The following is a 26,779-nucleotide window of genomic DNA, read 5'->3' on the forward strand; positions in this document are numbered from 1 at the left end:
CTTAAGGCAAAGCGGTCAACATGATATATAGCTGCGGCCTTTCTAAGACTTAATTTTGGGTCATTCTGGAGGGCCTGAAGGGCAAGAATAATCTTAGCTTCATTTGGAGACTCTGGCATATTGGATTGTTGAGAAATATCTGATTGAAAAGTGATAGTGTAGGTTGAGGGATTTTTGGAGCACTCGCTTGTCTGGAGCACTCGCTTATCATGCACGTTAGACGGATGAGATTACCTAATCTGCCGATGATAGTTAGGAGAATAATTAACCCGGAGAAAAGCGCTAATACCCGTCAGCTATTAGCATCGCTGACGGCTCTTTAATAACTGTGATCCGCACCAGTATTGTATCTACCCTGGACTTAACCTCATTCAACAATGCGGCTTTGGAGCCAATAGAATAGTGCCTTAAAAAAATATGGGAAGATTTAGATATAAAACGCAACGAGCTAGCATCAACAGCTTCGTGAGAAACATACCATTATCCCGCCATGCCCTGACTGCAATTCCTTAACAGAACAATCTGAAGGCTGATTCAGGTAGTACCCTAGGCACACCGTTCTCGAGCGTCTGAATTACATGCTCGTGCAGCCAATTAATTGCACTGTTGGATTCCAGATCGCACCTTTCAGCCCCAGTGCGCCAAGCCATCTGAATCAATAACTTGTACAATCTTCAAACATCCGAATTACCGCTACTAGTATATATCTCGATAAGACTACCCTATTATGATGAGCGCTATAATACTTAGCATTAAGAGCATCCCAGGTGCAACTTGACTACTGATGCTTGAGGTCTGAGTCGAAGTTTGTGATGCTGTTATGGTCAATGTGGCGCGTGTCGAAGCAGACAAAGTTGGCAGGTCCTCAACATTGGTCTGAGCGGGTTCATCGTTCGCAGACTGCACGGAATCAGTTTATGCGATTAATATCATTGCATATATGGTATACTCACATGCTCCGCTCCAATGACTGACTCGAAATTGTCGCAAACACCATAGCCATACGCGTTTGTCGTCGCAGCTTCTGTGGCTAGACACGACACATTCCCTATATACTGACAAGTATAAGCCTGCCGAAGCAATGTGGGCTGGCACTCGCAAGAGCTCAATCTCGACGTATCCGTATCCGAAACATACGGGAGACAATCGCTAAGTATATTCCTGGCCGTTTGACAAGCCTTGTCAACGTCGATACAGAGTTCCTCTGGATAAGCCGTGTATGGTTTGGCGGAGGGAGTGGTTGGCGAGAATGTCACGTAGCTACGGCAAAGGCTGTCCCAAAGCTCGATGCCTCTGTCGAATGAATCTTGATAGTAATTACCACGATAGCAGAGTTCCAACTCATTTTCACACCTATCGTCAGCGTCAGCGATATGATTGTCAATTGTTGTGTCGCGCACACTTACTTGTATAGAGAGTCTAGGTATTCTTGATTGCAAAGGCATTTCTGTTTTCCGGGACGATCCAACACGGTCGCGCAAGCATTTCCGGAATTGAGGAACCCATTGCAAGCAGGAAATGAAGTGATATCTGACCCGGCCTCGCAGGTCCAGCTTGTTGAAATTGTTTGCGCGGCACAATGCTGCGCCAAATATGCGAATATAATGCCAGGCTTCATGATGGCTTATTTCCGTTGCGTATCTGTAAAGAGATGAAAAAGGGCCTCCCTATGCTAATGGCATCTAAATAAGTCACGGACGCCTGGAAAGAAGATCCTGGCTGTACATAAGACTGCTCTGTCTGAGAGGATGTCTTAGGTTGAACTCTTATCTTTCCACCTGACGCACCTCCAGTAGCCATGTGAGCAGTTCAGGAACAGCCGGTGTCTTTTATCCTGGGCTCTGATTCGGTAATAAAATGAGAGCTGAAAAGGTGATAAGCCATTATCACTTTCGGCAATGCAAGATGGTGTGGCACTCGTGCAATGTGATTGGCGAATCGCCTCCCTAAATCCAGCCTCACCAATATTTCTAACCATTTTGGGATCACTTCTCAGCTTCGTGATTAACCTGAACCTCCGGGAGAACCATACTTCCGATGAAACCTTCTCTTAAGAGTGCAAGCATTGGTCCTCGACAGAGCGAGATTTGAGAAAACGTCCAGGCCAATCTTGCATTTTGTGCTTCAAGTCAATATGCGCCCTAACACCAATCGCGGCAGCTTGAAGTCTTTTTGGACTTCTATAAGTCGATGTAAGTGACATGGCATATTTTTATTTCCATTTCTGTCTGCTCCCGTTCTTCTATTGAGACCCCGAAACAAGAGGTCGCTTTCTCTGACATAATATCGCCAGTCTTTCGCGGCGTAACCGCATCCGTGATTAGCACCTTTAAAGGATTACCAAATAATATCAGCAAGAAATACAAGGCGTACAAAAGTAGAGCCCCTCCCCAAAGGCCACCGCTGCTTCTCACAGGATGGGGCATGGTCCTTCAGCTTGTCTGTCAAACCATCTTAATTACCACCATCTCTGTGCTATGGCATATATCGAATACAAATAATGGACTGGCTACTGTGGGAGACAATCCTGACCCTTCATTTGATTCAAAAGGATTCCATCCTCCTCCAATTCTTAGCTCTTCTATCGTTTGGGCCGCCGTCCCGGCATGGATCATGTCGGCTTATTCCTCTCTATGGTCTGCAATGCTTGATTCGTTAAAAAAGGTCTATCTGCTTCTCGAACTCGACAAAGAACATCAAAGACCTCTACCGGGCGTTGAACTCTTCAAGCAGGTTTGGAAACGACGCTTTCGTCATCACTCCCCTCACTCTCAGCCTACTCCACAAAATAAAGGCTCTACGATTGAAAAGACCTTGTTGCTGGACTACGGGGAGTGGCCTGTTATCAATGGCTTTCGGGCCATGCGGGCAGGCCATGTTCTGTTGGGTATATGTCTCCTTCTACGAGCCGCTCTCTGGACTGCAGGCGGCCTCACTGCGGCAATCTTTGCGACAACTCTGGTGCCTTCCGAGACGCCCACCACTCTCTACAATATGAAGATATTTGATGAATATCTTGGTTGGGACGAGGGAGAGGGCACCGGCAACTCATCAGTGACACCAGCATTCGACATTGTGAGTGCCACGGTTTTAAGAAGCGGGGACAATTATCCTTGGACAACAGATACATATTCTTTCCTGCCATTCGTCCCAGTTTCTCGGGACTTCCGTGGAAACTACACCTTCGACACTGAGGCATACTCCACGAATCTTGACTGCACTATAGCTACAGAAGACGATCTAGTTGACATCGGGGGGGTGAGGCTCGATCTCGAGGAGGACGACGACTTGGATTCTGCTCAAATTCGTTTCGGCTTTAAGCATGAGGGCTGCGATGTCGAGAAGTGGTTCACCCTGACAAACAACACCCTGCAGTATGCGAGAACCTGGTCTACCAACTGCGGTCTGAGCAGCGGCAGAGCAAGATTCGGAATGTTCTCAGGGATCTTCAACGCAAGCGCACGATTTCACCTATCGAACCTAACGGTTGTGACTTGTCGGCCTCTGATATACAAGTCCAATGTCACGCTGGAAATGTCATTTCTCAACGACACCGCGACTCCCAAGGTGATCAAAGTCTCAGAGACTAGTAACCAGCAGTTCTGGCCGTTCTTTGTCTCCAGTTGGCTGCGAAATATCCCTCGATACTCGCTCTTTGATCCAACTATATACAACGATATGGATACCTTCTCGCGTCTGGTCATCGGACATGCCTCCAGGGAGGCAACTCTTGATACATTGCCGGAAAAACAGAAGATTGCGAATTCATTCAACATCATCTTTGCCGCCCTGTTCTCCAACTTCGTAACTTTGGAGGGATATTCCAGTGCACAAAGACGCGATGTTGCCGGTACCATGTCCCGGCTGAGGCTGAGGTTATTTGTGGTCAAGTCTGCTGCCCTTGCTACAGTGGTTATCCTTGCCGTCACATTTGTCACCACTTTAATTCTGGCACTTCACTTATACCGCAACCGACATATTACTAGTCTGTATATGGATCTCTTACTGGGCACCGCCATACTGCTTCGAGATGGTAGCTCTACAGGGCTTGACAGTTACTTGAGCCGTGTAGTATCAAGTAATTCTAGCAGCTCCGGGGCATATGGGACTAATCTTGTGGGGGCCGAGAAGAAGAAGACGGATCTAAAAGATTATGCAGTATGGATAGAGGGGACACCAAGGACTTTGCAAATACAGCGGCTGTAAGATCAAATTAGTAATGACGGCAAGTACTCCGTACACTCTTCCAATTACTGGCCCTATGTGCCAAACTCCATTTTTAGCATTTCCAAAGCAATCCAGCCGTGCATAATCGCCTGGCTTGGGCTGAGGTGTCTTGTTAGCAAGGATCGAACAGGCCGAGGCCTATCGGAGCATTGTGATAAGACATAATCAAGTCCACCATCATGAATATTCAATTGGAAGGCAGATCTTCTTTCTTTGTTATCAGTCTTTAACATTCCGGTTCCCAAATTTCCCATAGTTTTCCTTGTACTCTGCTTCCAGTCCACAAGCAATTGAACTATGGGGATGACTGCCGCCCATAAGGGTAAGCTTTAGGCTACGAGAATATCGCTAAGACGTTTGTTCCGCATACTCTTGGCGCATTCCAGCTGTTTCGAGTGAATTATGAAAAACCATTTATCCTATTCCTCTCTCATCATAGGCTATCAAGCCATTTTACATCAGGCGGCAGCTCTAGTCTATTAGATACTAAGTCAAGAGCCATTCCCAACTCTGCGGCCATATCATCAAGATCCTCTGGCGGTGCAGTACCGATCTCTGATGTCCAAGCAATGTATCTTAGCGAAGGGAATAATTCCTTGTTAGTAAGTAACGTTTTGATCAGTTTGTGGTCATTAGGAAGCAATATTGCTTCAGGGTCACAGTCCTCAGCGCGTTCCTCTTCTGACCAACATGGATAAATATCCTGCAGGAACAGAACCTTCAGGTTGGGTGGGATATGATCCTTGAGCATTTGCAAGAAGTCTAGATCCTGCTTATACCAATACGGTCCAAACAACGCGGTGGGAGGAATAGCGAGATATTGTAGGGCTGTGAACTCAGCGAATTTCATGCCGGGACTGTTGAAGGAAAGTGCATCATGACAATCCCACCACAGCTCTAGTATTTTGAGATTGCTCTTGGACGGTTGGAGGAGTTCAGAGAAGTCTGGGGGATCCCTGTGTGCATACATCAAAAGGATGGTGAAACTCTAGATGTCTGAGCGACTTTGCGTTCTTGAGGAATTTGTTCAGAACCTCGTATGATTAGTCGTGGGCATGGATGTAAAAGGATTCAAGGTTCTCAAATGGCAGAGCCCGGACAGACGGCCGTCCTAAGGCTCCAATGTTAACTTTCTGCAGCTTCAGAGTTGTGAGGCTTGGATGGGAAAGCAGTGGAATATCTTGCAACGTCATGGTGTACGTTTCGCGAGGGTTATCCTGTATGAAATTGACTTGGCAGGTGGTTAGCTACCGCTATTCATCCAAAAATGCGACACTTGAGCTTACACGTCTTCAAATTTGGTTTGGCAACCATGCGACTGTTCAATTCTCTCTTGCGTCCCTCATCCAACCTTGAAAGCGCGCTTTCCCGGAATCTGAAATTGATGCCTTCGAGGTTTGGCATGTTGAGGGATAACAGTTTCCGGAGATATTCAGCGTCTAGTTCGTTCACATTAAAGTGGCCGATGGTGGGAAGGTCCTCAGGGTGATGGTATAAGTCTCGGTACACGTCTCTTGTGCATGCACGATTTTTCGTGATTGTCATCCTTCTGTATTTGACCTTTGGCGTCTTTGGCGCCCTTGGCTTCTTGGTGGACGCTTTGGGTTTATTTGTCTGCATGGTTGGGGGATCTGAAGACATTTGGTAAACAGAAAATTGATGGGGATATATGCTGCTGTCAATCCGCGATCCTCTCTTCTGACACGGACGGATTTGAATCGGTCTGGGGGTTGAGCATTTCGCGACGCGTGGAGAAAATCATTCGCCCTAAGAGGCAATGACATAATCTAGACGCTCTAACCAGATATGGCTCAGTGTAGGTCTGGACATGGTCGCGGAGACCTGGCCAATTACTGAGCTGCTCTTTACAGAAACTGGACAATTCTGTTCATCAGAAATAGAACTACAAAGGAAACTTTATAAGCCTTCGCCAGAGAGTATAATAACGAAGCTTTCCTCTATAGTTGCGACATAGTGTAGGGATAGAGACGTGTCGAAATAACGCTATTGGATGATATGTTGATTTCTCTTGCATGTGTTGCTAAAGTTTTCAGCTTTCAAGCACCACGCACTAACTAAATTTTAACATTAAAACGTATTAACTTTGATATTCAAAAAGGTCAGGATTAAGTATTCTGAGTTATGAAGGGGTTCAGAATCGTGGGAGATAATATACACAGATTTGCTGGACTGGCTATGCTTACCCCGCGCCCGCAGTGCATTCTTACCTAAGCCAAATGTAGGTATTAAATCGCAACCTTGGTCCGCGATGAGAGAAGCTATCAATTAAATACTCGCCTTGTTCTCAACTCTCATGTTGCACTATCATTCAGAACTCGTTCTACCTTTACCAAACCCACTTCTGAACAACCATCATGTCAAACACGACCGAAACACCTGCAACGTGGGTAGTGGTCGGTGCTTCGCGGGGCATCGGTCTCGAGTATGTTAAGCAGCTCCTCCAAGCAGGAAACCGTGTGATTGCCACAGCTCGCAACCCAGATGCATCGGGATTGTCGGCGGTGATTGAAACTCATGGTAATCCAGAAGATTGTATCATTGAGCAGTGCGACGTGGCAAGCAGCGAAAGCATCAATGTAAGGCCAACTTGTCATTCTAAGTCACTCATTACACACACGTCTAACAGCTTCATACGCAGAACTTTGCTGCCAGGATGAGCGCGCTTGTCAACAAGGGAACCAGGCTCGATAACATCGTCATGAATGCAGGTGTTCTCAGATACCCAAATCGAGCAACGGAATTGTAATGACACAACGAACATCCCCCTTCACCTTTAATACTGACTTGAGCTCCAAGATCCTACGACAACTTCAAATTCCACATGGAAACCAACACCATTGGACCTATCATATGCGCACAAAAACTCGTCAACTTGAATCCCGATAGCCCACCTTCCAAACTGATCTTCATCTCATCTGACTCCGGGTCAACAACCAATTTTCTAGCGTACGAAGACGGGTTCGCAGCCTATGCGGCAAGCAAGGCTGCACTGAACCAAATGCTGAGACATATGGCGCAGGAGTTGAAGAGGCGCGGTGGCAAGTGGGCTGAGATATGTGTTCTGGCTCTCCACCCTGGCGAGGTGCACACGTAGGTACTCCCACTCCAGTACTACAGCTTGACTGATGATGACTAGGGATATGAACTCGGGCGAAGTTGGAACTTGGGATGTGGGGACACTTTTAGAGCCAGATGAAAGTATCTCCGGAATGCTTAAGGTGATTAGTGAGAAGGATCATAATGATACTGGCACATTCTGGTGCTGGGATGGTAGAGTAAGTTTGTCAATTTCCGGTTCGGTCCAATGCTTATGACTCACAGGCATATCCTTGGTAATGAGAGAAAGCCAAATTGGGAACATTGTCAGTCATACTTGTCCTGAGAAACTTGTATAGATTCCTATTACTCTGGGATTATTTACTTTATTAGAGGAACCACCAAACCAGTAGTTATCCGAGGTAAAGCCCAGCTCGAATGGTGAATCACTTGATATGTTCATAATGTAAATAGTTTCCTAAAGAATAGCAAAGCAATTGGTAGTAAGGCACTTCAGGTTATGACTCAGTTTCGACATTCCTCCCAGACCATGTCATCCAAAAAGTAGCTATCTTCAAGAGCCCTTGTCATCTGATTGTTCATGAGAAGCCAATTCCCAAGCTGTGCCCCATATTGGTCGATATCAGCATCCATGTCACCAGATGTACCGTACTGCTGAGGCATCCATTCAGCTGTCCCTTCCAACGATGTGCTTACAGAATTTTGGGAGTTTGGTAAGCTTAAAATCGGCGTGACCATGGCAGGTTGTTGATGAGTCGGTGCTGGCACGTATGTAGAGCAAGATGCATTTTCCCACGAGCCAAAGACTATAGCATCCTTGCTCTGTCTAGCTTCAAGGTACTTTCGAGCGGCATCATGTAAAGCTTTAAACAGATGGTACTCTTTCCTAGGCCCAGAAGAGAACGCCGAGTCTGTAGGGGGTTGTAAGGTCTTGACGACACTTTCCAGCAGCTCAAGCCCGTTTTTGTCGCCAGTCTCGATAATGTGACAAAAGACGACAACGTATGGAACGAAGGGCGAATGTATGAGAGCCCTATAAAGAGAGGACGCTAGACAAATGTACTGAGACAAATTCGGAAATACATACAAGTGTACATAGGTCTCTAGAAATTCATCCTGTAATGTAGCCACTACAGACTGCCATTCCTTGTGTGCTTCAAGAGCTCGGTGGGCACTATCAATACACTCACTTCCAAGCATGTTACCCTGTTTCGTCTCACCAGGTATGGCTCTGAATATGAGGCAGAAGAGGGATAAGTGGAGCACTTTGGTGGTGCAGACGAAGGCCTTCACAAACTCGCTACCGGTAGCCTGACGCAGCGCGTCCAAGTACAGCTTCTGTGGGCTTGTCAGTAAGGGATGTCCAGACCTATTATGTCTACCTTCTTGGTACCATTAACAAGGCTCTTTGAATACATACATCGCTAGGTCCTACTGAATTTGCGTGCATTTCAAGCTCTGATGCAAGACCTCTTGCCCTCGTGGCTCTAACACTCTGTGGCTGCGCCAGAGCAGCAGAACTATAGAGTTGGTCGTAGATCTTGCCTTGTAGGGAGGCCAATTCTTTCATCTTATCCAGTTGGCCAAAGTAACCTATATTCGGTCTACACTCCATGCTCGGAACCGGGATAGTGATGTCGGCGTCACGGATGGTTGACGCCCGACCAAGCCTAAGAGAGAGACCCTTCTCTTGTATGTAAACCAGCCAGAATATTCCGATCTTGGTGCTTCTGAGGTCTGGAGGATCGAGAGCCATGGTGGTTTTGCTATGTAAGCCTAGAGTTTGGCTTAAGTGTGACGCGGATGTGATAAAGTCCCATGCTGCAGAAGGTTTGCATGTTTCTAGGCAGTATATGCTCTGGAGGAACTTAGCAACATGCTACAATAAATAGTCGGTCCTACCTACAGATAACATCATTGAACTGACTGTGGTGGTATCGCAGGGTTGGTGAAAGGGCAGATTAGCCAATACGGTCTCGAGATTGTCCCTGCAAATGAGAGCTTGCGCCTCAAAGTCAGCCTTTTGGCACGAATCTGTGATCATCTGTCTGCATTGACGAAACAGCCAATATAATCCCGCGTTAACTGTGATGAGGTCGGCGTGAGTAACGTCTCCTGGCGAGTACACCTTGAGGGAGATGTCAGTAAAGGACGTCGCTTCATTATCCCAAAAGAACCGGATTCTGGGGTTTTCTATCATAGAATTTTCAGCATTGGACAAGCGCAGAAGGAATAAAATACGATTCCTAATACCTTTGGCCATTCTGAGGCAGATGAAAGCTTTCTCTACGGGTGGCATAGGAAGGTTGCGTAGTGTAAGTCCTGACTTGAGGGCTCTAGCATGAGGATACAGATAATCCAGTTCCTGTGGCTTTGAATCCCTTCCCAACGACTTTATCAAAGACTGTAGAACGGAAGACATCTCAGTGGCGACATCGATGCCATTTGGCTTGTTGATTATAGCATCTTCGAGGAATTCATTAGCAAAAGCGGCTTGAGCTGAGAGAGAGGATTCTCCTTCGTGCTCCAGCCTTGGAGTAAGAATCTCCCCCCCAACGTCATTGCCAGGCGATGAAGATGTTGTTTCGGGTGGCTGTGTTGTGATGTGTAAGGCGGCAGTTGCAGGAGTTGCAGCGCCTTGAGTTGAGTTTTGGCCAGCTCCCAAGGCATTACTTAGCTCCGCGAGTTTCTCCGCGATATTATCTATCTTTTTCTCGCTGAGAGTTTTCAGTACGGTAAGAATAAGAAGAACAAAAGAAAAGAGAGGCATATACTTACTATGTCTCTGAGATAAAAACGCATTATCGTCTTTCTTTAGGCTTGTGCTTAGACGGATACGTGCAGGTATTCCCTGTGCGTACACAGTAGGCACACGGATGTCTCCTGTCGCAGCGCACCTAACAATCCTGCATATCAGCCAAAACAAAAACCTTCAACGGAGTCTTCTCAAACATGAGTATACAGGGATAGTACCTTTCTGCGGCGGCACCGATCACACTGATTTTATTTGGTCAGCAGAAGAGCAGCGCTTGATCTCCAGGGGACTTGCTGAAATTGTGGACAAAGGGGCGTCACCAATGTCGTCATGCTCCTCGTCCTGATGGAGATGATCTGCCTCCCGACCCGAAGACAACTGCGCGGCATCAGCCCTTTCAGTCACCATTTCCGCGAGATGGTCTTGCTAGGAATGCTCCAAATTGGACCAAGATGATGGCGGAGGAGGGAAATTGAGAGTCCGCAAGCCGAAGACTCTGAAGCTTACAGTAGTAAAAGCTTGCTACCGACGCTAAGCTACGGGTTATGGGTCTTGCCCTCCGGACCAATCACTTTCAAGACCAGTGCCTGTTCCACTGAGGCTATACCAGGACAGGCCTCAAGCGAGGCGAAAGTGCGGTACCATGGAACCTTGGCAGTCCGCTCCGAGATGCTAACTAACATGCCACTACCGCGGGGACGGCCTCTTGGCGAGCCGCACACCGCAGGCCACAGACGAGGAATACGACTATGAATGAATCTTTTAACTCAGGACTGAAAGTAAAACTAAGGATATTAGCCGCTTGCTTTTACTACTGACATGCATTTCTAGCTATTTGTTATTACTTACACTCCTTTCTTCAATTCACCTCGTTCTACACTTTTCATGTATCTTTTCCCTTGTTCAATACTTCTTCCGTGATTGTGTTCGCACCAGACTCCATTCTTCTTTGACCCTTTTTTCATGTCACTATGGAGAACACCGACAAAGTCGCACGTGCGAAACACACAGATCCGCCAAACAACAGCTCTGATCAGTCCGGTCAAAAACCAATGTCTGGATTCGCTGCATTTCTGGTAAGACGCTCAACGCACTTCTCGAAAACAAGACTGGAGTCAATGAGTATACTGATGTTAATAATGACAGCGAATCTTCACTTACTGTCAGCCTCTCGATCATGTACTTGAAGCCATCGCCGTCCTCGCCGCTATCGGCTCTGGCGTAGCCATGGCAATGATGAACCTCGTTATAGGTCAGTTAATGGACGTCATGGGCAATCCAGCGCGTATAGCTACAGATCCCGAGGGCTTCATGGCTGAGGTCGGCAACAAATCGTAACCATCCACACGATATGCACTCCTCTACAACTATCTAACGTTACAACAGACTCTACTTTGTGTATATTGGCATCGCTCGGCTAGCATGTACATATATTTACTCCACGCTCTTTACATTCGTTTCCTTCCGAGTCACAAACAACATCCGACAATCATACCTCCGAGCAGCCCTCAGTCAAGAGATCAGCTATTTCGACCTCGGAACCTCGGGGTCTATCGCCATGCAAGGCACATCCAACGGAAAGTTGATCCAGCACGGCATCGCAGACAAGGTTGGGCTTTTCTTTGTCTCACTTACTACCTTTATCGCGTCGTTTATCATTGCGTTTGTCAGTTACTGGAAGCTTACCCTCATTCTAATCTGCATCATGCCGGCCATCATGCTGGTAATTGGCACCATGGCCACCATTGACGCTGGTATTGACAGCAAGAACTTGAAGATACTCTCCCAAGCCGCTCAGTACGCCGAAACGGCGTTGGCGAGTATCCGTACAATCAAAGCATTCAACCTTGAGCCGAGGATTATGCACAAGTATACGTCCGTCCTCGACACTTCCCGACAGCTATGCCGCAGGAAGTCTGGGGTATATGGGGTCATGTTTGCCTGGCAATATTTCGTTATCTACGCTGGTATGGGCCTTGCTTTCTGGCAGGGAATCAGGATGATAGCCCGAGGGGAGGTGGATGGTATTGGGACCGTCTTCACGTAAGGCCTCTTTGTTCATGCTCCTAGTTTTGCTCTTTGCTGACCGCTGGAAGTGTCCTCTTCTCCGTCGTCATCGGATCAACTTCGATCAATGGCATCGCTCCAAACATATCTTCTTTTGTTCGTGCCGGCACTGGCGCTGCGGAGCTTTTTGCTTTGATCGACAGGACCTCGCAGATCAACCCGCTCGACGACTCAGGCCAGACTCCTACCAATGTATCTGGTACCATTGCCATCAAATCGATTTCCTTCGCCTACCCGACGCGGCCTGATACACGTGTCCTCGAAGACTTTTCTGTTAACATTCCGGCCGGAAAGGTTACAGCTTTAGTGGTATTAGATACTCTTTTACTGGGCCAGAAGAGGGTTAACGTTTCGGCAGGGTTCCAGTGGCTCTGGAAAAAGTACAATCATTGGCCTTCTGGAACGATGGTATGACCCTTCCTCTGGTGATATCACGCTCGATGGAATCAGCCTGCGAGATCTGAGTGTGACCTGGCTTCGTACCACAATGCGGCTTGTCCAACAGGTGTGTTTAACATGTGACCTCAGCAACCGACGCTAACGCTGTACAGGAACCCGTCCTATTCAACGAAACCGTCTTCCAGAACATTGCCAATGGCCTCGTTGGGACTGCTTGGGAGAATCAGTCAAGAGAAACCCAAGAGGAGCGGGTGAAACACGCGGCCAAACTTGCATTCGCAGACGAGTTCATCCAGAGCCTCCCAGAACAATACGAAACACGCATCGGAGAAAGGGGAGGGCTTCTCTCGGGAGGACAGAAGCAAAGAATTGCTATAGCTCGAAGTATAGTTTCTGACCCTTCTATCCTCTTGCTAGACGAGGCTACCTCGGCGCTCGATCCGCACTCTGAAGCTATCGTCCAAAAGGCACTCAACAATGCTTCTCGAAACAGGACCACATTAGTTATTGCCCACAAGCTTGCCACGATCCGAGACGCCGATAACATCGTGGTGATGTCCAAGGGAAGGATTGTCGAGCAGGGTAACCATGATGACCTCGTGGCCCTTGAAGGCACCTACGCCATGCTCGTGAAGGCCCAGGATTTATCTATTAATAAACAGAGCTTGGCTATAGAGGCTTCTGACGACGAATCTACAGCATCTACTGGCGCCGTGGAGCCGGTACAATCACTCGTCAAATACAACTCAGCGGTCAACGAGGATATCTCCTCTCAGGTCAGAAGGGAGGATTTCAGTCTGTATGAGTCTACGGGGCTCTTGCATACCATTTGGAAGATTATCAATTCAGCTCCTGAGCTCAGGACTTGCTTCGTGATTATTGCTATTGCTTGTGCCGTTGGAGGTAAGTTCCAATACCCATAGCCGCCTTTCGTCATGAACCCTCTAACTAATGGATATAGCTGCCGTCTACCCCGGACAAACACTACTGCTTGCTGAAGTCATGGATGTCTTCACATCCTCTAATATGACCAAGAGCGGCGACTTTGTGTCCTTGATGTACTTTGTCGTCGCTCTTGGAAGCTTGATTGTATTTTTCATCATGGGATGGATTTCCAACATTATTGCTCAGGTAAGTTCAGCGCAGCATGCTCAGTAGACACCAGTCTGATTTGAAACAGACTCTCAGCCATAATGTCAGAGAAGGGCTTTTCCGCGGTATGCTGAGGCAAGATCTGCGGTTCTTTGACAGACCAGAGAACGCTATTGGCGCCCTTGTCAGCCGCATAGACTCCCACTCTCAGGGTATCTAATGGGGTTCGACGTAGCATTGACATTTCAGTGCGTCATCAACATTATCGCCAGCAGCATCCTAGCTCTAGCCTATGCCTGGAAGCTTGGACTTGTTGGTGTTTTCGCTGGCATGCCTCCTCTTTTACTTGCCGGGTTTGCTCGTATTCGCCTTGAAACGCGGTTAAACGCTGGTATTGATGAGAGATTCTTGACCAGTGCTGCAATAGAATCTGAGAGCGTGAATGCCATCCGTACAGTCTCTTCGCTTGCGATTGAGAAGAGCATTCTGACCAGGTACATGGATGAGCTTGACAGGGCAGTCTGGAGCTCGACAAAACCACTGTTTCACATGATGATCTGGTTCTCCTTTACTCAGTCCATTGAGTTCTTTATTCTTGCGCTGGGGTTCTGGTGAGTCTCCGGCAACCTCTCGTATTGCAAAGCATGACTGACAGCTTTAGGTTTGGATCAAAGCTGGTTTCGCAAGGAGAAATCACCTTTCCCCATTTCATCATATCCTTCTTGGGTGTCTTCTTTTCCGGTCAAGCCGCTGGTACAATCTTCAGTTTCTCAAGCAGTAAGTATATCCTTTCCCATACATCCCAACAGCTTCTGACTCAAGGACTCAGGTTTCACCAAGGCCAATTCCGCCGCCAATTACTACTTTTGGCTTACTTGTCTACAGCCGATCATCCGAGACACTGACGATAGTAGCGAGAAGGGCCCTGCAAACGACGTGAGTTCAGTTGAGTTCCGAAACGTCCATTTCTCCTACCCTCTTGCTCCCGAAAAACGAGTCATCAAAGGCTTGTCTCTATCAGTAAGTACTTAGCAGCAGCTGAGTAGAACCATGTTGACATTTCTCAGATCGAACGTGGTCAGTTTGTGGCTTTTGTCGGGTCATCTGGCTGTGGAAAGAGTACTATGATATCTCTTCTTGAGCGCTTCTACGACCCAGCGAGTGGCACTATCAATATCGACGGCTCGGCGGCTCTCACTGCTATCAACCCTTGTCTTTACCGTAGTAGAATAGCTCTCGTTCAGCAAGAGCCTACTGTGTTTCCCGAGTCCATTCGCGAGAACATTGCTGCTGGACTCGATATCAGTCCAGAGGAACAGGCTAATGTCACGGATGATGCTTTGGAAGCAGCTTGCCGTGCCGCAAACGTATGGGACTTTGTGAGCTCTCTTCCCGAAGGGCTTAACACCCTTTGTGGCCTGGGTGGTAGCCAGCTTTCTGGAGGACAGAGACAAAGAATTGCCATCGCGCGCGCTCTGATCCGAAACCCTAGTATCATCTTGCTAGACGAAGCAACTTCGGCACTTGACACCGAGTCGGAGAGGGTTGTTCAAAGGGCTTTGATGGACGCTGCCGCCAGTGGTGATCGAATTACTATTGCAGTAGCCCATCGTTTATCGACAATTCGTGACGCTGACAAGATTTGCGTCTTCTATCAAGGCAGAATCGTGGAAGCTGGCAAACATGATGACCTCATCAGCCAGAATGGTATGTATAAGCAGATGTGTGACGCGCAAACCTTGGATAGAGCAACTTGAAGACTAGCAGGTCTTGGCCAAATTTTGATCATTTTGACGCTCGTGATGGCGTCAGTGAAGAGTTTAAAGAGTGGTATTTTCTTCTGGGTCATATCTACATTTACTTCCGATATGTATAATTACTATTTTCATCTCATTGTTCCTATATAAAGTTACTATAGATGCTATGAGGCAATGGGCAGTTCAGCTAGTCTTTCAACCAAACGCTGTCGTGTAACGTAAGCCACCTCCCGCTACAGTGACATGAATTGAAGCTGTTTTGTGAATAGGTTGTGGTAAACCCTCTGATCCGTATAAAATTCGTTGCTGGGAGCGCTTGACTTGACAGATGCTCCCGGTGAAATAACCTTTAGGAACCCGAGGGCTCACGATATGTACGCGTATAACCCCTTGATCGATAAAAGGCATGTTTGGGACTAACTAATCTAGAAGCGTCGCGGCATCTTATACCCGATCGTTCTAATTGCTTATTGGTGGGTTTTCCAGATTTGGTCGTGCCGAACCATTGGGTCGTTTCATGAACCCTGCAATCGGGAGACGTAGCCCACAATGAAATGACCTTCATTAATATCCGATCATTCTTCATCAATCTCGAACGCTAGCTTGTAAGATTACGAATGGTCTCTGTAGTTTAAATATAATCGGAACCTCGGAGGGTGCAGATCTCTTTGTGTTTCTGTCTGTCGTTTCTGTTCGGTGCCATTAACTGTCTTTCGTTTACACGTATTTTCATACACACTCTTTTTCTTCTACTTTCACTATGCGTCACTCATTTATTTCGGCATTGATTGCCGTTGGTTCCGCCGTCCAAGCTGCCGCGCAGCTGAATGGAAAGGTTGGACCTCTCACTACTGCCTCAGCCAAGGCTGCCATCAAGACTTGCAACATTGTAGACTACGGTGCCAAGGCAAATGCCAAGACCGATAATGGTCCGGCAATTCAAAAAGCTTGGAATGATTGCAGAACTGGCGGCGGAGAGGTTTACGTCCCACAAGGCGACTATGGTATGAGTACCTGGGTGACACTGACGTCTTCCAAGCCCATGTCGTTCCGTCTCGATGGAATTATCTACCGAATTGGCACCGATGGAGGCAATATGTTCATGTTCAAGCATCTGGAAGACTTTGAGTTTTACAGTAGCACCTCCAAGGGAGCTATCCAGGGTTATGGATATGAATTCCATAAGAGTATGTTTCAAATATGGCTATAAGTCTGGTTCGAGTCACTAACGTAAAGCAGAGAATGAATATGGCCCCCGTATCCTTCGATTCGCCGACGTCAAGAGCTTCTCCATCCACGACGTTGCTCTGGTTGACTGTGAGTATGCCCACGCCCAATCTGTAATAATACTGACAAAACTAGCGCCTGCGTTCCATTTCTCCATTGACACTTGCTCCGATGGCGAAGTGTACAACATGGCCATTCACGGAGGCAATCGCGGTGGTCTCGACGGTATCGACGTCTGGGGAACGAATATCCAGTAATGCCTCGTAACACCTTTCTTCCGATTCAGCTATGCTAACCCTCATTTAGTATCCACGATGTTGAAGTCAGCAACAAGGACGAGTGCGTCACCGTCAAGAACCCCTCTGACCACCTCTTGATCGAGAACATCTTCTGCAACTGGTCCGGCGGTTGCGCCATGGGATCCCTCGCCACCGATACTGGTAACCACTACTCCCGACTTACCCAATCAACGCTAATCCAGACTAGATATCCACGACATCGAGTACAAAAATATCTACACACAGCGCTCCAATCAGATGTATATGTTCAAATCCTATGGCGGCAGCGGCACCGTCAATAACGTTGCCCTCAAGAACTTTGCTGGCCACTCCAACGCCTACACACTCGATCTTGATGCCCAGTGGAGCTCTATGAAGCCCATCGCCGGCGACGGTATTCTCTACACCAACATGACCTTTTCCGGCTGGTCCGGAACCTGCGCCGATGGCCATCAGAGAGGACCTATCAAGTTCAACTGCCCAGCCGATGTCCCCTGCACTGACATGCAGGTCGATGACTTCGCTGTTGGTAGCAACAAGGGCGACACCGTTGAGCATGTTTGCAAGAACGCTTATGGATCTGGAGCTTGTCTTAAAGAGGGCGATGGTGGTGCTTACACGACTACACAGACTGTTGATGCTGCCAGCGCTGCCACTCCGACCATGGATGGGGAGATTGAGAATGGTCTTGGCCTTACCGTTTCCATTGCGATCCCCACTATCCGACCTTCCTTCTTTCCTGGTGTTGCTGCCATCAGTCCCCGCATGGCCGACGGCGCCAAGGCTCAAGCCACCGCTCGTGTAGAGACTTCCGTCCCCGATGAGGCTGAGACCGCCGCTAACACTTCTGCTGTAGTTGATGTAACTGTCCCCGTCAGTACCGTTGCTTCTCTTGCTACCTCTGCTACTGCCGACGAGGTTACTTCACTTGCTATTCCTACGGCACTGAGCAGCCTCATCCCCGAGGAACACTCTTCTGTTGACACTGATGTCAAGACTTCAACAACTTCAAAGGCTATTGAAACTACTGCTCCTCTATCAAAAAGTCCCTCTTGCAAGGCAAAGAGACGCCAAAGTCTTTAATCGCCCTACTTTCAAATTTTGTCTTTAGCCACAACGGCGACGTAATGCGGGCTGTTGTATTTCCATGTAAAGACTGGGGAAGAGAGATGTTCGTAAGGAAGTAGTCAGAGATTTCACAATTTATGATCTTTATTCAAGTTTATAGTTATATATATTTACTGTATTCTGCAGATAATATACTATATCAACTTTTGGCTCCATCAGTAACTATCTCCTAGACCATAATGATAATGGCTGAGTTTCCATACGCATATATAACACTTCCATGCCTCAGTGTCAAGAGATAAGGATTATTTCTAGTCTCGAGACTACCATCAAGGCCTCCCTCCCACAGCGTAAATAAGTATCCTAAGAGAAGACACAGATCAACACAGTTATAGTTGGTTTTCGTCTCTTAAGCATGAACATCGTGATAAAAGTATACTAGACTAAGAATACAGCATGCAGGCAATAACAACTAAACTACGCATAATTGTCCTCATTTCTATTCTCAAGTCGTCTTCGTATCGCAAAGGAGCCATAGACTGTCGCTAAGGAGGAAATCAAGGGTAAAACAATAAATAATCCAGTAATGGCTGCGCATAAAATCATCGCAAATATACTGAAGCCATATGCTGCTTGCTGAAGATCAGGATCTGGGCTGTTCGAGTGTGAGGCTAATGATAGATTGAAGGCCGACAGAATTATGACAATGACACCGAAGGCTGACACTGCGTTATTGTACTGGTCCATGTAAGGCACATAGCTCTCGGTCAAAGCATGGGGGAAGCCTTGAAGAATACTGGATATGGAAAACTTATAAGGCGAGTATCGGTAAATCGTGTCGAGTCGATTTAACCGCAGCTCGCCGTACTGGAATCGCCTGTCCATAATATTGGGATCCTTGGGGTTGAGATTTGGCAGTATTGTACGGGCAAAATCCGACCAAGCTCGGTAGTCCAGGTTCTCATTGATCAGGCGAGATTCTTGAGCGACTCGCAAATCATGGCCAAAACGAATAAGGCCGCAATAAGAGTACAGAAGGCCGCAGGCTGCTCGGTGCAATTGAGGGTCACAAGATATGTTGGTCTCCCAGAAATCGTAGTTGAGGAGAAAGTCCGGCAGTGGCTTGATAAATATTCTCGACTTGGCCCAAACAAGATGAAGATCCAGTTCTTCCGCGATTACAATTTCGCGGCGTAGGAATTTCTGGTAGTATAATGATCGGGGAGCTCCATGGACGGCGATTAGCCATAACATCTTACGTATGGCATTGAATCGAGAAAGATCGAGAAAGGCGCTGAGAAATCTATGCACCTCATCTCTAGCTTCATATCTTAGTGGCTGCAGTTCCCTTGCTAAGGGCGATATGTCGTTGAAGGCTGCAGGGAGGACGACATCATCCTGAGAGACCAGGGACGAGGTTGGCGGGAACGGGGGCTTATATGCTGGCGATGCCATGTCCTTGCCGGATTTACCCATTTCGAGTATAGTAGAGTGAGTGACAGGTGCAGGAAAAGATTGGAGGTCTAGTAAAGCGGCTCTTTTGAAGGCTTGTCTCATGACTCTAGAGGATGCTGAGTATGCCAAGAGGGCCAATGTCTTGTTATTTATGGTCCATAGTCTTGTAGAAAGCCTCTTGGACTATGACTGCAAGTTTATGCAACAACGCGTGCCCTGTTACGTTGGGTAGTTCCGTAAATTGGGGTATGATAGCCTCTTGTGTTGCAAATATGACATAGCCCTTTCATACCAGCCATTTTCAATTGAGTTGTAGGGTGTGCATGTCGCAGCTATGATACAATTCGCAGGGTGGAAGAGGCATCCTGTCCATTCTGGCTCATCCAGTCTTGTTCCAACTGACAAGCATTCAATTAGACTAGTCAAATCAGGGATTAGAGAGCACCTGCTAGCGGATGACTACATCATAAGCTTAACACAGTTTGGGTAGCGCCTACGTACTATAACTGTCATGATGCTATAACAATGATAGTACCCCGCAGATAGAGGCATTAGTATGCTTACGGTTAGATAGGAGCTATTACGCTGCAAATGAGAACCTTTGCAAGGCAAACAGTTTTGAAACCTTTACTACAAGCATTTGCAATCTGTATCTTGAGCTATGGCGGCGTGCTACGGGCTATCGGACATGACATGAAGCCAGGTTCTGTCTGCTGGAATAAGCTCTCAGCCACAGGCCTCAACTTCAAATAACACATCTAGCTCAATTGCTAGTAAACATATTGAGAAGATAGCTCTGAGGAAAGCGGTAGTCTTCATTTTGATCTTCAATATCAATGTGTTATTTTATTCCATGTCATGATGAACCCAAGATAGTAGACGGAATGCAAGCATCGGCTATCAGATTTATCTAGTCCCTACACAAAGCGAGACTCTTGGAAACAGACTGCAGGGATGCTGCGTATAATCAGGTCAGCTAGCTAAGCTAAGATATCACCCTTGGCTGAGTTTCCACGTGCAAAAAAGATAACTCTCAATGCAGATAAAAGCCTTCACAACACGTTTACACATGTACGCATAATGATTCAACGCCATAAGTCATATAGTGCGGGGTATTTTCGACTAAGAGCCGTGGTGTTTTGCCAATCAACGTTCTCTGTACTAATACAAGCTCTAAGCCACAAGTCTCTATAGCAAATATACATGTTTGGCTTGCAACTTATCCATAATCACAAAATGCTTGACCAATTGCCACAGCATAAATTGCAAGATCATAAAACTCAAATGGGATCTCGTTTGACCAGCCCGAGGTATCAGAAGCTCAGATGCATCCGTCAACAGGGGATGATCAACTCAGCACCACAAAAAGCAAGAATCTTTCGTCTGCCAACGACCGTTCCACGAAATTACAACAAGCGGTTCGGGTCAATCATGGCAAACACAACAGGTCCTCAGATGGTGAAAATTGTCCCAGATGGCGACATCATTCTGGTAGTTGGATCTGATAAGACGAAGCTTCTTATCAAGTCCATACTATTAAGGGCAGCCTCAAAACCCTTCTCAGCCATGCTTGGGCCAAATTGGAGAGAAGGCCATGATATGCGATATCATAATGGCCCGTTTGAGTTACCACTACCGGAGGACAATGCTACTGCAATGGAAATCATATGTTCTGTCATTCACTTCCAGAACGATAAGATTCCACAGATCCTCCCTGCTAGCGACGTCCTCGCTGTCGCCATCGCCGCAGACAAGTACGATTGTATGAATGCCCTACAATTTGCCAGCAAGGCATGGCTCCGGGAACTGAAAGTCAAACCGGAAGATCTCATGCTTCTCGCTGCCGCGGCGTACCTCTTCGGGGATGCCAAAGCGTTTAGGGAAATCACTGCAGCATTGGTCCTCAACCATCAGGGGTCTTATCTTTCTCTGTCCGGGGAAAACGGTGGATTTATTATTCCGTGGGAGGTATTATGTATGTATTTCAGTCATGGTGGGGACACGTAACTAACATATTCACGAATAGGCTTGCTGGAAGAGCAAAGAGGCTTCGTGAGACTGCGGCTAGCAGATATTCTTATCAGCGGAGTTAACTTTGGTAAATGCCACGGTTACTGTGGATGGCAAGGCAAATGTACTCACGCGTATATAAAGAAATTGTATGCAGAGGATCTTTGGCCGGCGCACCTCTTCAATATGTCTATCTCAAGAGCGCTAGAGAAGGCAGACATGATGCCTGATCCGGTTCCTCGGGAAAGATTCAATCCTTGTTCCTACGCTCCCTACCACATGGTTCCAGACTATAGAGCTTGTCGCAATGTTGGGGTAGAGCGATTAAAAAAGCAGATCGGGCTTTGCCTTCAATGCGTTCGGGGAGGGAGCAACAGTTTCAAATGTAAACAACCGTCTCACAGTTCTTAGAGCTAATTAATATATATTCAAGAAGTAGTCATTTCACTTATATACAACGATTTATTGTCAAAGTTGGCCCTGTGACCAATAAGTCTCTTGAATTTCACCGATCGTGATTTTACAGTTGTTGAAAGCTGAGAGCTCCCACGGTCTTCGTCGACTTAGACAAGCCAGCACCATCAGAGAAACTGAGAAAACAAGGTAATCCCCAATCAAAAACGTGAGAAGCTGACCATACTGGTAGCATTCCTTAAAAGAATAAAATCATCCCAACTATCGCAGTCATCGCAGTCCATGGTGTGAGGTCATATCTATGAGCCTCTGAAACAACCACTGCGGTAGCATGGGGCGCTTCCTTGGACTCTGAAGGAGCTTCGCCCTGGCGATGAGGAGTTGATTGGGAAGGAATGGCTGAAGTGTAGAGTTGGGGTGTTGTCAAGATACTTGTCTCGGTAGTCAAGCTCTTTGGAGATGTTGGCTTCGAAGGGTTCGGCTGAGTTTTCGTGCTGGACTCTGGTGAGCGATCAGCTGGGACGGAGGGTTTTTGGTTCCCTTGCCCTGGTTGATGGCCGTCATTTGATCCTGCAACCGAAGTATGGGCCGCGGGCTGGTACGTCTTGTAACTAGGATGGGAACTGTCTCCGAATCCTGGGGATAGAGAAGGACTCTCAGGCTTACCACCTGTGGAAACACCATGTGAACCTGCTGTAGGCTGTATCACAGGATGACCGTTGCCGACAGCGTCTGTCTGATGTCCTCCAACCCAACCTGAAGGGTACTGAACAACCGGATGTGTATAGATCGCACTGCCAGTCTCATAAGCAGCCTTTGGAACTGTCAGAGTAGCAACATCCCCTCCATGAGTACAAGCCACAGTTGTCATATCGACTGTTGGGTATACCTGATGCTTACACCCGCAAGGGCTATAGAGTAGGGTAATCGGAACACAAGTTGTGATCAGAGATGCAGGATTGCTTGGATCGACGGTAGTGTACGTAACAGTGGTTACCGTCTCGGCAAATTGAGACTTGGTGTAAGCATGACCGATTGTTAAAGTCGAGTAAGCAGTGTGAATGGCAGTTGGGGTAGGGAGGGATGTTGGCAAGCGAGTCTCAGATGTGGTCTCTGCGATGATGGAGTGAGAGGTCGAAAGAGTCTTTGAGCCAGCACTCCTAGTTGTAAAGGAAGAAAGAGAGTGATATGAGTCTGTTTGACTGTAGGGTGAAGTAGAAGTTGATCCAGAAGTTGTTCTATCGGTCTGGGTTCCCGTAGTCTGTAAGGAAGAAGCAGAGGAAGTTGCGGATGTAGAGGATGTAGAGCCGGAGGGGGAAGAAGCCGCCTTGCCATAGAGGGTCAAAAGACGGTTAGGTGCAATCGCTCGATGCAGAAGCCTTTGATCGCTGCTAAGAATGCCACCACAGAACAGAGTACGATCTCCAGGACATGGAAGATCGCAGCTTGCATCCATGATGAATTCCGTATCATCAAGCAGATCGGCCTTATAACAAGTCCTGGTAGACATTAGCTTGGGAACTTATAGGTAAAAAAATGGAAAGAAGAGTCTAGTTGCGTCGTCGGCAACAGCTGTGACAAGGACTGCTCAAGATACACGCCAAGCGGTCCATTAATGAGAAGGACTTACTCTTGATAGACACCAATGTACTTGCTTCCGGAAGCCAACTCGACACACTTTCGGGTGGTCATTTTTGGATCAGTTGCTACCTCTTTGAAGGATGGATAGCCCTCAAGGGACTTCAGACAGCCTGTGAAGACATATTCACCAAGAGCAGGAATGTTACTTGCAGTAGGAGTTGATGAGGTCGAAGGCGACGCGGAAGCGTCTGATGTGGACTGTATCTCAGTGGAAACACGGCTGGTATCGCTCAAGCTCGATTCTGTGACTGTTGATTGGATCATGGTGGCTAGGGTTGTGGTGCCCGATGTCTCCAAGGCTGATGTTTCTGCAGAGGATGTTTTAGTCAAAGTCTCGGTGGTCGACATCTTGATGCTGGTAGAATCGGTGTGCAGTGAGACCGTACTTGTTGCAACGGTAGTTGGCTCTAGGGAAGCTGACGTAGACTCTAATCTGGCATCCGATGTTGACTCTGATACAGATTCTGACGACAACGACGAGGAAGGATCGGGTAGTGTAGATGCTGACAATGCAGTCGATGATGAGATGACCGCCAGTGAGGTTGTAGCAGATGTAGTCGCTAGTGTAGACTGAAGTGCAGACTCCGATGTAGTCCCTGAAAGAGCGTCTTGCGATAGCGATAGCGATGTAGATAGTGACAACGTTGTTGATAATGAGGCAGTTGCTTCGGAAGTAACAACTAATGTAGTTGTAAATGATAGCGACTCCAGTGTGCCCGCTGACGTAGTCTCTGACGTGAGTGCCGACGGCAACGATGATGATGATGTAGTTTCTGGGGACCCGGATGATATCGACGTTGAAGAGCTTGTGTAGAGTGTTGATGAAGTCTCAGCTGACGCAGAGGTTGATGCTGATGAAATTATCTTGGAAGCAAAGTTGGTACTAAGTGAAGATTTTGTCCCAGTGAATGACTCAATCAGATCGCATTCATAATAAGGAGAAGGTAGGAAATTTACAGCAATGCATCTGCTTTCCCTGTCGCATCGATCCACGCATCCCTGCATGCTATCTTCTTCATCCCGTCGATAGATAGATTCACCGGTCGAGGAAGTATCGCAACTGATAGTAAACTTGTTCTCGTTAGGACCGGTATAAACACTGCCGGCCATTTGCTCGCAGGAGAGCGGTCCTGATGGTGCTGTAGTTGACGCCGCCGCCATTGATGTGGTTGTAGAAACTTCGGTTGGGGCTTCAGTTGTAGATGAGGCAACTGGTCGGGTTGCTATAGCCATGTCCTTGTTGGAGTCACTCATGAAACCATTGAACCCATCGTATAGGTAACAATCGTTGAACGAGTTGTCGAACGTGACTGCGCGACAAGCCAGGGTGTCAGCGCAGAATGTCATGCATTCCGTCAAGCTACGCAGCTGGTCGCTGTAGTCGACCTGATTACCGCCAGTTGCTTGCTTGCCACAAAAGATTGTGAACTTGACACCGTCGATGTAGGATGGGTTATCGAGTTGGTTGCAGGGTGTTGGTGCCGCTACCGCAGATGTAGTAGTCGGGATTGTCGTAGATGTTATTGCCGTAGACGATGCAGCAGATGGCAGCAAAACAGCCATGTCATACAGACTGTTCGACGCTGGGCCATCCGATTCGTCTAGCGTGTAGCACAAATACTGGCTGCGGTCAAACAGTGCGACTTTGCAGCCAAACGTAGTAGCACACAAGTCGATGCATGACGACAAATCGGTGACCCCGATGGTGGGACCGATTTGATTGCCGCCGAGTGAATATGCGTTGCAAGTGATGTCGAATTGCGCATCGCCAGGGCCTTGGTAAGGGTTGTCTAGTTGATCGCAGGATTCTGCTAGGCAAAGAGGCATAAGGGATGCCCAGAGGGCACAAAGAGCTGCTTTTGACCTCATGCTGAGGCGGTATCGATGAATCTCGTGAAGCGTGGAGAACCAAGTTCCAGTAGATACATCAAACACAGTGAAGATCGCAGGGCGAGAGGACGTCCGTTCTCCTGGACATACCACTGCTCTGTTTATGTTTAAAAAAAGATATCAATTTAGCGAGAAAACATCTAATTTTACAGTGCTTAGCCAGCCAGCTAAATCGGCCGCCCCTGTGCTATGTGGGCTATCGGATGATGCTCGAGCGAAAGCAATAGTCTCAATTTAAGAGGGTCTGCAAACAAATAAAAGAGACATCCTAGCCCTATTTAGGCTTAAAGATATGCTTCAGCTAGCCACTAAAGCTAGGCGGGTCTAAGATCTTTTGACTGTTTATATACACAAAAGGCAATAAGTCATTAGGGAGAAAAGTCTTTATATCTATTTTTACAGGCAGCTGCTGTTAGATTTATCTGCATTTAATTTATCCAGACAGATATATCTCTTTTAATGGCTGCAGTTTACAGACTGATGTTAGGTTCTAGATTGTTTATTTCCGCAATGCATAACACTAACAAGTTCTGGAATCCGCCACTACAGGCAATAGTTAGGCGCTATTGGTTTTTTTTTTCACAGCAACCAACACATCGAGCTTTCTTGCAGTAACCAACACAAACAGAAAAACCCCTGAATTAAGCTTACCGCTTGTCTCCTGGCCTTAATTACTAATCGCCGTGTACTTGTTGCTGATTCCTAAAGTTATTGTAATAACATGGCTTTTCCTTATATTTCTGATCTTCTAGTTACTGAGATTACTCAGAACAATGCAAAGATCCCATCCCTGCATGACCACAATCCTGATAAATTAAGCGAGTTTAAAAGTAGCTATGGGTGCTTATCTTAGTGCCGTTTTTGTTATCTAAAGCCATCACCGCCTTTACCTGAGGTCTCCTAATAATCCATTCTCATCCTCTGCACTCTCCTTCGATGCCACCGTGAACAGGTATTAGATAGCTATTCTTACCTGTTAATGAAAAAGCCAAAGCGCTACGCACAGACACTTATCGTGTTTGATATAAGTCCGTATTTATAGCAGTATCTTGAGGGCTGAACAGCTTCATCTCTGAGGGGCGGACTTTACGTCAGGACCAATCACGGTCAAGGCAACTACATATTTTTCCTGCTCGATGAGGCGCCTTTTTCGCTGCGACATGCAAGCTGTCAGTCCAGAAAGTAACTTTTTGAAGACACCGCAAGCTCTAACTTCTAATCAATCAATAAGCAGACTCACACGTTCACAATAACAATGCGGTTACGGCTTGCTTTACCCTGCACCTGAATCTTGGCCTCGGCCCGTTGCGCTGAGTCCATTAATACAAGCGGGGAATAATCCGGGCCCTGCAGATCGCTGCCTCTTCAAGCAATGACTGTGCTGAGGCAAAGGTATTGCACCAATCGGAATGACCGTCTTC

The 26,779-nt window shown here is 47.2% G+C and overlaps 11 protein-coding genes across 11 annotated transcripts; 5 read left to right on the forward strand and 6 right to left on the reverse strand.

The window, feature by feature from the left end:
* Positions 1-717: 717 nt before the first annotated feature.
* FMAN_06869 (uncharacterized protein) lies at positions 718-1,618 on the reverse strand (the record flags this gene model as incomplete). The annotated part of the gene is made up of 3 exons (XM_041825864.1): positions 718-900; positions 954-1,353; positions 1,407-1,618. The coding sequence occupies 3 exons, from the start codon at positions 1,616-1,618 to the stop codon at positions 718-720; spliced, it is 795 nt and encodes a 264-aa protein (XP_041691202.1).
* Positions 1,619-2,643: 1,025 nt separating this feature from the next.
* Positions 2,644-4,206, forward strand: FMAN_06868 (uncharacterized protein; the record flags this gene model as incomplete). Its single annotated transcript, XM_041825865.1, has 1 exon — positions 2,644-4,206. One exon carries the CDS (start codon positions 2,644-2,646, stop codon positions 4,204-4,206), a length of 1,563 nt encoding a protein of 520 aa, XP_041691203.1.
* A 454-nt stretch (positions 4,207-4,660) lies between these two features.
* FMAN_06867 (uncharacterized protein) lies at positions 4,661-5,077 on the reverse strand (the record flags this gene model as incomplete). The annotated part of the gene is made up of 1 exon (XM_041825866.1): positions 4,661-5,077. The coding sequence occupies one exon, from the start codon at positions 5,075-5,077 to the stop codon at positions 4,661-4,663; it is 417 nt and encodes a 138-aa protein (XP_041691204.1).
* Positions 5,078-5,270: 193 nt separating this feature from the next.
* On the reverse strand, positions 5,271-5,847 carry FMAN_06866 (uncharacterized protein; the record flags this gene model as incomplete). The annotated part of the gene is made up of 2 exons (XM_041825868.1): positions 5,271-5,458; positions 5,514-5,847. 2 exons carry the CDS (start codon positions 5,845-5,847, stop codon positions 5,271-5,273), a joined length of 522 nt encoding a protein of 173 aa, XP_041691205.1.
* Positions 5,848-6,602: 755 nt separating this feature from the next.
* Positions 6,603-7,584, forward strand: FMAN_06865 (uncharacterized protein; the record flags this gene model as incomplete). The annotated part of the gene is made up of 5 exons (XM_041825869.1): positions 6,603-6,824; positions 6,887-6,990; positions 7,045-7,338; positions 7,385-7,523; positions 7,570-7,584. 5 exons carry the CDS (start codon positions 6,603-6,605, stop codon positions 7,582-7,584), a joined length of 774 nt encoding a protein of 257 aa, XP_041691206.1.
* A 225-nt stretch (positions 7,585-7,809) lies between these two features.
* On the reverse strand, positions 7,810-10,075 carry FMAN_06864 (uncharacterized protein; the record flags this gene model as incomplete). Its single annotated transcript, XM_041825870.1, has 3 exons — positions 7,810-8,643; positions 8,726-9,163; positions 9,233-10,075. The coding sequence occupies 3 exons, from the start codon at positions 10,073-10,075 to the stop codon at positions 7,810-7,812; spliced, it is 2,115 nt and encodes a 704-aa protein (XP_041691207.1).
* A 956-nt stretch (positions 10,076-11,031) lies between these two features.
* On the forward strand, positions 11,032-15,375 carry FMAN_06863 (uncharacterized protein; the record flags this gene model as incomplete). Its single annotated transcript, XM_041825871.1, has 11 exons — positions 11,032-11,136; positions 11,207-11,394; positions 11,447-12,103; positions 12,157-12,436; positions 12,486-12,632; positions 12,679-13,429; positions 13,488-13,657; positions 13,778-14,229; positions 14,280-14,395; positions 14,448-14,638; positions 14,686-15,375. The coding sequence occupies 11 exons, from the start codon at positions 11,032-11,034 to the stop codon at positions 15,373-15,375; spliced, it is 3,747 nt and encodes a 1,248-aa protein (XP_041691208.1).
* A 760-nt stretch (positions 15,376-16,135) lies between these two features.
* Positions 16,136-17,963, forward strand: FMAN_06862 (putative rhamnogalacturonase A precursor; the record flags this gene model as incomplete). The annotated part of the gene is made up of 6 exons (XM_041825872.1): positions 16,136-16,354; positions 16,415-16,562; positions 16,615-16,692; positions 16,738-16,855; positions 16,909-17,042; positions 17,089-17,963. The coding sequence occupies 6 exons, from the start codon at positions 16,136-16,138 to the stop codon at positions 17,961-17,963; spliced, it is 1,572 nt and encodes a 523-aa protein (XP_041691209.1).
* Positions 17,964-18,425: 462 nt separating this feature from the next.
* On the reverse strand, positions 18,426-19,424 carry FMAN_06861 (uncharacterized protein; the record flags this gene model as incomplete). Its single annotated transcript, XM_041825873.1, has 1 exon — positions 18,426-19,424. One exon carries the CDS (start codon positions 19,422-19,424, stop codon positions 18,426-18,428), a length of 999 nt encoding a protein of 332 aa, XP_041691210.1.
* Positions 19,425-20,834: 1,410 nt separating this feature from the next.
* On the forward strand, positions 20,835-21,459 carry FMAN_06860 (uncharacterized protein; the record flags this gene model as incomplete). Its single annotated transcript, XM_041825874.1, has 2 exons — positions 20,835-21,371; positions 21,430-21,459. 2 exons carry the CDS (start codon positions 20,835-20,837, stop codon positions 21,457-21,459), a joined length of 567 nt encoding a protein of 188 aa, XP_041691211.1.
* Positions 21,460-22,065: 606 nt separating this feature from the next.
* Positions 22,066-25,337, reverse strand: FMAN_06859 (uncharacterized protein; the record flags this gene model as incomplete). The annotated part of the gene is made up of 2 exons (XM_041825875.1): positions 22,066-23,326; positions 23,458-25,337. The coding sequence occupies 2 exons, from the start codon at positions 25,335-25,337 to the stop codon at positions 22,066-22,068; spliced, it is 3,141 nt and encodes a 1,046-aa protein (XP_041691212.1).
* Between the last annotated feature and the right edge of the window lie 1,442 nt (positions 25,338-26,779).

This window comes from Fusarium mangiferae, assembly GCF_900044065.1.
Source record: "Fusarium mangiferae strain MRC7560 genome assembly, contig: FMAN_scaffold024, whole genome shotgun sequence".
NCBI classification, from domain to species: Eukaryota; Fungi; Ascomycota; class Sordariomycetes; order Hypocreales; family Nectriaceae; genus Fusarium; species Fusarium mangiferae.